This window comes from Scomber scombrus, chromosome 9, assembly GCF_963691925.1.
Source record: "Scomber scombrus chromosome 9, fScoSco1.1, whole genome shotgun sequence".
Classification (NCBI taxonomy): domain Eukaryota; kingdom Metazoa; phylum Chordata; class Actinopteri; order Scombriformes; family Scombridae; genus Scomber; species Scomber scombrus.
This window is the reverse complement of record NC_084978.1, coordinates 21,369,993-21,381,549: the sequence shown is the minus strand read 5'-3', so window position 1 is coordinate 21,381,549 and position 11,557 is coordinate 21,369,993. Positions and strand designations below refer to the sequence as shown.

Genomic DNA, 11,557 nt, shown 5'->3' with positions numbered 1-11,557 from the left:
AGTAGTGATTTCTGCTCTAGTGGTGAGGTCACACAATCCACAAAACATTACAATATTGTGTGTAATGTAAGCAGCAAAAACCTCACATCACAGAAAAAGAGATCAGTGGTATAGCTCCAAATCCCCACTGTTTGAATCCCACTCAGTCCCTGGTGGCTGCTTAGCAACCCCTCTCCAGCACAATATACTCCGAATTAACAGGGTAAAGCATGACCGCTGCCTCCTCAAAACCACAAGTCAAGGGTGCTCTCCCATCATCAACGCCTTCTCTTAGTACTGCAGCAATAAAAGCCTCTGGTTCATTACAACATGGCTTCAAAAAACAGAAAATAACAAACAAGTTGAGAAGCAAACAAGACATACAAAACAGTCTGAAAACCCAGAGCAATGGATATAAGGAACCTTACTTCATATACACAGATTGGTCCAAGTGTAAAACTAGAAACTGACATATTTATATCCCCTTTTTTTCCAGCAGATTCAGATTTACAACTAGACTTCCACATGTCTTTTGTTTTATACTTAGCTTGTGACCTATATATAGACGTCATGCATTGTCAAGCCTCTTGCATCTCACTTCATCCAAACTGGATTTTCCACCCTACAGTACTTGGCTTCACTGTAGAATATATTGATGGCTGTATGACAAATTCACTGAGCGCAGGCTCCTAGCAATAATGCACTAATCCTAAACCTCTGTCCTCCTGCTATCATAATCCAGAATAAAATGACTCAGTAATAAGGTTCATATATTCTAGCACTTTAGCATGCGCATTATGCGAGATTTTGTTACCAAACCGGACCTCATCCTGATGCATGAAGCTTATTTAGTAACAAAACACAACCTAAAATAAAATGTTATATTTTATCAATCAATTTTCTGAGTGATTGGGTGGCTGTGATTTGCAGTATCGACTGAGATCTGTCCATGGTGCTGAATGAGAAGTCACTCGGTCAAATCGATGAGGAAAGAGTCCGTCACTGCCGATGAGTCTTGGAGCAAGTCACTGGGACCTAACCCCTCACCCGTCTCTCGGGATAAGCGCGTCAGCTCAAAGCGCTAAATGTAAATGCAATAGCCTCTGTGAAGACTCTATGGAGGGATTAAAATCATCTACGCTGGATGTTAAAACTGCATTAGACCTGAATCCTTTCCGCCAGCTGCACGCCGCCCATGACTAGATCAGAATTTCATGAAAAACAGCGCAGATGCACCCACATGTCGATCGTCTGCAAATGTCATATTCCTTTAAGATGATGTAAGACATTACTTCATGGGACGGTTTTCTCTCTCTCTCTCTCTCTCTCTCTCTCTCTCTCTCTCTCTCTCTCTCTCTCTCTCTCTCTCTCTCTCTCTCTCTCTCACACACACACAGCTTGGAGCAACATTATCTTAAACCTTCTGCCGGTCCAACCGTTTCTGCACTCAGCAGTTTGGAGAGATGGGTGCGCGCAGGAGTCCCACTTGCATCCACTCCTCTGTGAGCATCTTCGGAGCAGGTTTTAGCATCCCAGTTGTCAAGAGCGACGGTTATTAGCGGGATGATGGGACAGATGCACATTTTTCAGTTTATCTTGGACTGTGACTGAACTAAAAGCCAGGTGCAAGACGGCGAACCTTTCCACTGCAAACTACAGCACAGATGTTTTTACTTTTTTGATGGTGGGACATTTCAGAGTTAAGTTAGGATTATACTCCTATGAAGTCACAGTAATGACCCCTCGCAGAGGATGTCTGTAACACGATGCGCTCACTGGTTATAATAATCGATGAACCGCGAGCAGGCACATTTACGCACGGGGTTAAAAGATATGCTGTAGGCACACCTAGGGATTATTTGTATTGAGACACTGGATGCGAGGACTGCAGCTTAAATCAAGACTTTGCTTTGGGTGTGAGTACTTGAACACCATGCAGCTATACCCCACACCCTGAACTTCTGGGACGTTTAGGCTCCGTTATCAAGACTCAGATTTCGTGCAAGATCTGGAAAAAATGGCACTGAGCGAAAACTGCAAAACCCAACCTGCAAAAGAGCAAGGCTCAGTGCAAAACCCTCCATCAGATGTTATTGAACTAAACGTGGGTGGACAGGTGTATTACACTCGTCATGCCACCTTAACAAGCTTTCCAAATTCATTTCTTGGGAAGCTGTTCTCTAACAAGAAAGGGTCTTCAAATGATTTGTCCCGGGACCTTAGAGGACGGTATTTTATTGACAGAGATGGCTTTCTGTTCCGGTATGTATTGGATTACCTCAGAGACAAGCAAGTTGTCCTCCCTGACCACTTCCCTGAGAGAGGAAGGTTGAAACGAGAAGCGGAATACTTTCAGCTGCCAGAATTGGCCAAACTTTTGTCATCTGATGAATCAAAATTATTTCCAGACGACTTGCACTTCAGTGATTTCGACGATGTGTCGCAGGGCAGCGAGAGGTTTTATCCCTCTTACTCCATGGATAGGAGGTATGGCTACATCACGGTCGCTTTCAAAGGCGTTTGCGCCGCGGGTGGCAGAGAGAGCCAGACTGATGCCAAGGCCAAAAAGTTACCAAGGATCTTCATCAGCAGCAGGATTGGCTTGGCCAAAGAGGTATTTGGAGACACTCTGAATGAGAACAAAGACTCGGACAGGCCACCGGACCGATACTCCTGCAGGTTTTACCTCAAGTTCAGGCACCTGGAAAGAGCTTTTGACATGCTGTCAGAGTGCGGCTTCCACATTGTGGCCTGCAATACGTCCCTGACTGCGTCCTCAGTTGGCCATTACGCGGATGACAGGGTCTGGTCCAATTACGCACAGTACATCTTCTACCGTGAGTGAAGATTTACGCTTACACAATAAATTGAGTGAGTTAAATGCGACAATGTGAGTTAAATTGGTGGCTTTGACCTCCAGAAGTAACCATAATACAAACAACAACCACATTAAACAGAAACACCCAAACTGAAAAAAGCAAGTGCCCCTCCCTCCCCCTAAAGAGTTTAGGGTGATGCATGATGTCCTCCAGGAGGATTGTTTGTTTTGTTTTTTGTTTTTCTTCATTAAATTGTGTAAACGTTCTTTCTATGTAGTGTTCCCCATCAAAAATAATCCAATGAGTTTGTATAATATGTATAATAATGTTTGTCTGAATTTAGAGTTGTTCTGGAGAAACCGGTGTATGTTAGCTCACACCACCAGGAGGCACGGTCGGGTTGCAGCGCATCCCTCCTCAATCTTAGTGGCTGACTTTAAAGTTCTGTTCTGGGTCCGAGATAAAAGTCAAACTTGCCCACGGGTCTCTGGGGAGTTGAGTCACAATGCTGCTACACTTCAAGTACACATGCGTCACGCGTAAACACGGGTTACTGCTCAGATTCTGCAGGCCGACGGGTTATGAATAATATAGCACCAGTGGGCAGCAACATTTCATATTGATGGTGCTGCTTTCTCTTGAATCAGCTTTTGCTTTTTACTTGAAGATATGTTGCTCATCAGAAAAGGCCTTAATTAGCTGGAAATGGTTCATCCCACTCTTTGCAGAGAGAGGGACCGGACCATATGGCCAATTAAAAAGCACTTTGTTCATTATTGTGAATGGTTCCCTTTGGAAGACCTGAAGAAAACCCATTTGGTGGGTCAAAGTTGGAGGTGCAGGGGGCTGGGCAGAGGAAGACATGACATATGGTTCGCTAATGATTTACCAATTGTGTTATTAATACAGGTTAATTGTATCAGAAGGGTCTGCCTTGACCCACACTAACATCCAGCCAGGTAGGATTTTAACTGAGTCATTTAACTTTCTGGAGCATAACATATGGTGCAGGTTCCCATTAAGAGACACTGCCCTAGGACAAAGGCGTGGGACAGTAGGAGGAGAAGGGGGATGGGGTGGATAGTTTTATGGGAAGAGACAGAGGAGAAACGGCAATAAGAACAGCATGAGCAAGGATGGAAGGAAAGGAGGAGCACAGACAGTAAGAGGAGCACAGATAGGAAAGGAATAGAGAGAGGGGATTTAAGGAAGCAAGCTCAGAGGGAGAGGGAGACAAGCAGATGGATAAGAGAGTGGCTGAGCAGGAGGGATGAGGGAGTAAAAGTTGCATGAGACGAGGCCATGGGGAGAAAGAACTGAGGCAGAAAAAAGAGAGAGAGAGAGAGTAAGGAGCAAAAAATAGATGAAAGTAAGTATCAGACAGGAAAGTTCATCGGGTCCGAAGGAGCAGAGAGAAGAACATTTTGGGTGGTAAGACACCCAAAAAGAAGTAGAGGGAAATACTGGGTTTTCATTAAGAGAGAGTATACAAGGTGGAAGTTAGAGGAAACACACATAGCCAAGCATTAGGAGACAGAGGCCTCGTCAGGATGATGGATAGACACATCAAAGGCAAACAGGCGTGAGAGCCCTTGATTCACAGCAGCACAACGGCCCACATCCACTTTCAAAACTAATACTGTCACCTGATCCTGAATGTGGGACACTCGCTGGCCTAGGGCAGGTAGTCCTAAACTAAGAATACATGTAGACAAGTGCACCTTTGGGGGTGCATAAAACAGATGTGCTTTATTATTGTATTCAGCATAACACTTCACTGCTCTCTTTAAACCCAACCCCCTCCCATCCAATCACAGGGAAATGGTGCCAGGGAAGGCTGGTTTTTTCAGAGTGTAAAAAGAGCAATCCAGCACAGTAAACAAATTGAGAGACTTTCTTCCGGCCTGTCAGTTCCTTAGCATCATGCATGTTGCGCTTCCTGTTAAATGCGTCAGTTGTTTTCTACAGGCTCCACTCTATCAGTGTGGACTCCAGTTTCCAAAATGCCCACAGTGGATATCCGTCATTTTACTGTGTGGCATCATGCATTATCCAACAATAACTCATCTTTATTAACAGTCAAGGGACTCGTTCCCTCATAAAGCTAAGATGCATGCTTTACTCTCAATTACTGTCCTCCACTCCTGTGCTTGGATATATGCTGTTGATTTCTCCATAGACTAAAACGGATGATACTCGCAGCAAAAGGGTTCTCTCTTCAGGAGGCCACAGTGTCTAACCATTCATCATGACCGAGAGTTTTGGCACATGATGGTCGTGATGAATAAATCACTTTTAGCCTGGTTTAATTTGTTCACCCTTTAAATAAACAGTTGACCCTGAGAGAAATATATCAAACCTGGTTGCCAGGACTGAGATCAGTAGGGGTTTTGGTTAAAATCCAGAGGATAAGACGGTTGCAGCGTCTTGCGTTGCATTGCATCCACAGAGAGACAGGTGATCTTGTCAAGTTATTTGTCAAGCAGAAATATAGGTCATTTAGCATGATAAGTCTTCCGATTGCAGTGACAATATCATTGCTGTAATGATGAACAACTCTAACCTCCCAGTTGGGTTTTGGGACCAGTTTCCTTATTGCTAATTATCTCTGGGGAAAGAGGAAAGTGTTGGCTGATTAAAAAGCAATCTGGGATCCCAAAATATTTCCTCGTCTGCAGTCATCCACTGGAGATACATTTTATAGAGATAAATGGTAGCCTATTTTGAATGCCATTTAAAGCTATAAAGTCGAATTCATAAAAAAAGGAAAACTTTCTTTCAGTCAATTCACACATGAGAATTAAAAATCATCTTGGACGACCTGCTCTGACATTACTGCCTCCACATCACAGTAGCAGAGCAAATCATCATTGAACACTGGGACCGGTAACATCAGAGACAGTTTCATCTTTCCCACTCTGAAAGAGCTGTGCAGAAGTGTCTTGTCAGAATGGGAGACACGTACAGTATAGATGGAGAATGATTATACTTGCCAGGTGTGCTCTGTTAATATAACTGTGCAGTCTTCATTTGGGCTGTGAATGAGATGATGTGTGGCCATAATGGCTCCTGAACAATGGCCACAAGGCGGCAGGGAGAGAAGAAGGAAGGTAATCAATTGCTTGGGTGTAATAGAGGCAGAGATTGGGCCGTCTCAGAGCTCCCAGAGAGCCCGGTTGGAGTCTGGATGGATTGGCAATGCCTAGAAGAGATGGATGACGCTACCATGAATAACTCATACACCTCTTAAAGAGCACCTGGGCAGAAAAATGGTCAGAAATGAGGCATGTGTGTGTGTGTGCTTGTGCCATTTTTCCCATAATGGTTGCAGAACCTTTTGCACTATACATCAGTCCAAGTAGACAATCTGGCTCATCTCGGGAGTAAATCTGAGTTTATTGAAAATCTGCAGCCTGAAAGGGAAAATATGCTTTATTAAATCAATCATATGAAGGAACATACAGGTGTTCCTTTTATGTTTCACACCTTTTACCATACAAATATTATTCTTCACATTACTGTGACTGTGACTGTTTTCTAACTCCTACCATAGTTTTTATATTGAATTGTGCTAGGTATTCTGCCACAATGAACATTTTTATCCTTTCATGCAAAGAATAATTCACAGCAATCTTTATATACAAGCTGTATTCATGTTTATTGATTCTTTTCTGGGTGCGATTTTTTCCAACAATACACTGTATGACTGCTGTTATTACAGATGTTGGGGGTGTCCTTGAACACACCAGCCAGGAGAGTTTTAAAAACATCCCTGCAGTAAATACATTATAAAGCAATGATAATGCAATTTTGACAAAGACTAAATGATGATGGATCACCCTTCTCTAGCCATCTTAAATCTCATATTGAAATTAATGGAGATCAGTGCCTACATTGAGGGTAGAAAGTTCATCTAAAAGCATGGTGCATGTTTTCATGCACGGATGAATGGACTTTTTCAGCCATTATTTAAATATTGTCATTTTTGTCCCTGGTTCTCTGTAGCTGTTGGAGAACAGGTACAACAGCTTCACTGTCTGACATCTAACACCTTAGTGAGCCCTCCAGGGATGCTTTTAATGGCTTAGTGGACGGTGGAACTCTTTTGTGGGCAGGGCTGCAAGTTTTCTGAAGATAGGGAATCCTCTGTGTTGGAATGCAAGAGGGCAGCTTAATGAGAGAGAGTTTGCTTTGGTGTGTAACTTTATGTGTGAGTGGTGTAAAAATTAAAGCACGTTGAGGGTCCGCTATAGTATTGAGCTGGTTAAATTTTGTCCCCAAATGATTGTTGCATTTCAAATTGAATCCTCAGGACACCCTCTCACTTTCTTCCCACCTCATCTGGCTGCTCTAGTGGAGGAGAGGGTGTGGCACTAGGTAGGGGACAGGCCTAGGGAGAGGCTAATATAAACATTGCAATTCAACTCTTTGACTCCAGGAGGGGAGGGCACACACATGTTATTAACAATCAGCCAGTGAAGCTGTCACTGTCCTCATAGAAAGCAGATCATTTGGGGCAGGCCATGGCCAGGTTGATGGGTGAACAGTGAGAGCTGCTTGGTGTCCTTGGATTAGGTCGTGTAAAGCGTGTAAGGACTCCATGGGTTGCCCCAACATATTCCTCACCAGCTCTTGCTCATCAGTGGTGCTAATGAGGTTTGTTTCAGCAGAGTGGGTCGCTTGAGTGAAGGTGATTAATATTGACAAATTCAAATGAATGCAGATATTACAGACATTATTATACCTGGCAAGAGACAGGCTGTAGCCATCAGTTAGGCTGGGCACAAACTGCTGAAGTGATACTTTTGAAGCAAAAAGGACTATCTTGGTCAAATGGATTTCCTTCTCCCGGTAAGGACGGTCACTGCCTTTGCAAGACAAGCCTTTTTTCTGCTGCAAGGACACGATGGCCTAATTTGTGAGCTAACAAGCATGTATAAACTACACCCTTCCTGAGGCAGTAGCAGAGGAGAAAAGATTTGTGTGGATATGGGAGTCGGTGAATATAAGAGTGTGTCAAAGATTAGAGCGTCTCTGCTCGTATAAGCTTAACTCACTGACTGGCTGGCTGGATGAATATGCATATTTAACCTGTCAGACAAAATTACTGCTAATACATATAGCTTTTTGCACAAAACTGAAAACCAGGGCTCTGGATTCCCCTCGGTTTTGTTTTTTCACTACTAAAATTCTGGCCAAAAATGATTATTATACTAGAACTATGCTGCAACTGAAGCAATTGAATATGATTCACATCACTCAGCCTCACAGGATACTGCTGTGTTTGAGCAAATATGAGACAGAAATGAAACTCATGAAGGCATGTTAATTTGAGAAATTCATAATGCAAGTGAATCCTTGTGTGATTCAGACAGCTTGGATCTAAAATGCTGCTTTGTGTTGAGCTCTTGTTTTCATTTATTTAGAGTGAGGGCACAGTTCACGTAACATCAAATTTGAGAAGCAGACAGCTTTGGGTCACACAAGTTCGAATATGAAATAAAATACCTCTTGGTTATGTGAAATAACAACGTGAAATTGCTGAGTGATGAATCTTTCTTGTTCCTCTTTTTTTACTTTTTGCCTCTCAACTTGGAGCATATGATAGCACTGAGCCTCTCTCAGATTACATGACTGAAGCAAAGAGCTGCTTAGCCATTAAAGCAGTAAGCATCAGACACCCTGATGAGTCAGTTTTGAAGCACTGATATAAAAAAAACACACTAATGTCTGGCAAGAAACTCAGTGACATTTGCATTTGAGTTTGACAGAGCACTTTGCCTTCAGTCCACATCATGTCCTACTTTCCTGCCATATCAAACCTTTAAATGGGTAAAACGTGTCATCTGAATTTTCAGAAAACTACGACCTCTCAAAAGCACGAATGCAAACATTCCTGCTTTCGTTAAAGATGAAGCAGTTTGAGGACACTCCATGTGACATGTCGGTCTCTGTGCTGCAGAAGTCAACTCCCTCTCTCTGTGTTATTTATGAGAAGTGCCGACACAGCCTGGTCTGAGGACCAACCCCAGTCTTTTAATGTGGTTGGAATATGATCTCTTAGACAGACTATATGGATCTGAGAAAAACACACTGCAATCAATGGCTTCCCTGAAAAGAAGTGAGTTATACACACCCACTTGTTTAAATGTACCGGAGTATGACTGTGTTTCCTGACAAAACAACATACATACAACATTTCCTGTCTAGACTTTGAAGGGGACATCAAAGCTTGACACTACACCAATACACGCAGTTCATGACTGAATTCTTTCACACACATTTACTTTTGCGTCATTTGGCAACAGTCATTTCCATGTACAGGCTCCATTTAGACAAATTGTTGGATAAAACAGAATAAAAGCTCAGGTGCTTCTCAGCCTGTCAGCGGCATTAATACAATTCATTCTTCTGCATGGCCTGAAACTTTTATGATGCTATTATTGGGTGTTGGCTAGTTTCCTAAATGGTTTCCCCTCTGGACTACAGCATCCATCCATTTAGAAACAATTCTCAGCCTCCCTCTTCTTCATCCTCGTCACTCGTGCACCAGGCAAATGCACCCATTTGCCTGGTGCTGCTTGTCTGCTGGATTCAGCTAGATTAATTTTATGAAAGGGGGGGGGGGGTTGGTGCACTGATTGGCCTCTTTACTCATGGATTAGCCATTAAAAAGCTGTTAGTGACTCTTATACTATCAGCCCATGCAATCATTGCACCAGAGATAAGGTCATTATTACAGTGTGCACAGAGAGGTTAAAATCCCCCTTGAACTCTGTTCAGTATAAATTGGTGCTTGCACTGGAAGGAGGTAATGGACAAATTATTGCTCCCTCTGAGATATCATTGCTATTGAGTCTGTATCATCGCAATGGAAAAAGCCATTAAGAGGTTTTTAGAATCTGTGTGCATGGGTTTATATCTCATATGCTGTTGTTTATATTACAGGGAGCTGTCAAAACTGTACATTTCTATCTGTACCTGTACATCCAAATGAGACACCAGTTCATGGTTATTTTTGGAGATGAAAGACAGCTACAGTGTTTACTGTCTTTACCTGAAAACTTCACAAGCCAGCAGGCAGTACAGTACAGTATTTCTGGTTCATAATTAGGCAGTGTAGGAGGATGTGAGATGAGAGAAGAAGTAGGTACATGAGGAGGAAGGAAGACTACTAAAATCTTCTGCTAGTACCAGGCTCATTGCTCATTCAATCCTCATGACAGGTCAGGACACCCGAAAGGCGTCTCTTCACTCCATTATTCACTAACCTGGTTCTTTTACCACCCATGATAAATCATGCTTTGCGTTTACCTGGTTTTTCTACCTTGCTGCACTCCCAATGGTAGAAACACCTTCCTCGACTTATTTGACTGTGCGATCTATAACAGAAAATAATACAGTACCTGCTTAATACAAGGCAGGGTTACAGCTCTAATAAGAAACTGCAAAAGCGAAGCAGATTGCTTTGGCTCAGAGACAAGCTTTGCCTTGGGAAATAAGAAAGGTCTTTTAGGGAGCTATACTGACTCTACTGAGCTTTGGGGTTCTCCTTATCAGAGGAAGCAATACGCACAGCCCACCAGCTCTTTGAGATTCGGCAATTAAATGTCAAAGACAATAACTTACATGTTCTTACATCTGTAGCCCCCTAAATACCCCCCCCCACACACACACACACACACCACCACCACACACACTCATCTGATATTCGTTTAAAGATATCTGTATGACATTGAAATTGCTTTGTAGGCATTTGTCAGCATTTGCTTGATCAGTGCAACTGTTCTTTTTGATTACTGCTGGAATCTGTCACCACACAGACTGCTGGGATATTAGTTTCCGGTGCCTTTCTGCATGAAGGAGATTTTTGCTGCAACAGAAAATTTACTGCATGTGGTCAAAACAACTGAAAACAACTGTGTACATGTGTGTTTTCTAGGTGGACCCTCTCGGTGGTCGTCCTCCCACTGTGACTGCTGTTGCAAGAGCCACAAAAGTGAGCGTGAGGGGGAGAGCGGCACTTCTTTCAACGAGCTCTCCACTTCTTGCTCTGAGACCCAGTCGGAGGCCAGCTCCCCTCAAGGAACCGTGATCTGTGGCCCCGTGAGCCGGCACTCCAACATCCACACTCTGGACCGTCCCATGCATAAAGGACCAGCTCACATGCTGCAGCAGGCAGAGATGCGCCGCAAGACTGACATGCTCCGTGTGAGAACCTTTGGGGTCCGGGAACGAGAGGCTGCAAAGAGGAAAGCAAACAAGGAGAAGATGACTCCTGAGCAGGAGATGGAGAAATGCATCCAGGACTTCCGTCGCATTAGGATTCCTGATCGCTTTCCAGAGAGGAAGTACATGTGGCAATCGGAGCTTTTGAGAAAGTACCGTCTCTAAAAATGAATGAGTGTAGAGAGGAGAACAGAAGAAAAAAGAGAGAGTTGACAGTATCATGTCACCATCCATGAAAAGTATTAAAGGTGTAGTGTGTAGAATTTAGTGGCATCTAGCAGAACAGACTTGGCAGAAATGGAATATAATATTCATAATTTGTGTTTAATCACCTGAAAATAAGAATCATTGTGTTTTCATTACCTTAGAATGAGCCCTTCATATCTACATAGGGAGGGGGTCCTCTTTCACGGAGGGCACCATGTTGCACCACTATGTTTCTATAGTAGCCAAGAACGGACAAACCAAGCACTGGCTCTAGAGAGGGCTTTTCGTGCTTTTCGCAAGTTTTGCGGCGGGGGGGGGGGGGG

General features: G+C 43.3%; 1 protein-coding gene across 1 annotated transcript; it reads left to right on the top strand.

The window, feature by feature from the left end:
* Positions 1-1,996: 1,996 nt before the first annotated feature.
* Positions 1,997-11,192, top strand: LOC133986120 (BTB/POZ domain-containing protein KCTD16-like). Its single transcript, XM_062425912.1, has 2 exons — positions 1,997-2,816; positions 10,741-11,192. The coding sequence occupies exons 1-2, from the start codon at positions 1,997-1,999 to the stop codon at positions 11,190-11,192; spliced, it is 1,272 nt and encodes a 423-aa protein (XP_062281896.1).
* Positions 11,193-11,557: the final 365 nt, after the last annotated feature.

What these genes read in the sequence shown, in the direction of transcription:
- LOC133986120 (XM_062425912.1), top strand. Translation starts at nt 1,997, where the DNA reads ATGGCACTGAGCGAAAACTGCAAAACCCAACCTGCAAAAGAGCAAGGC. An exon ending in CGCACAGTACATCTTCTACC is followed by an intron (nt 2,817 to 10,740) that starts GTGAGTGAAGAT and finishes TGTGTTTTCTAG; the next exon opens with GTGGACCCTCTCGGTGGTCG.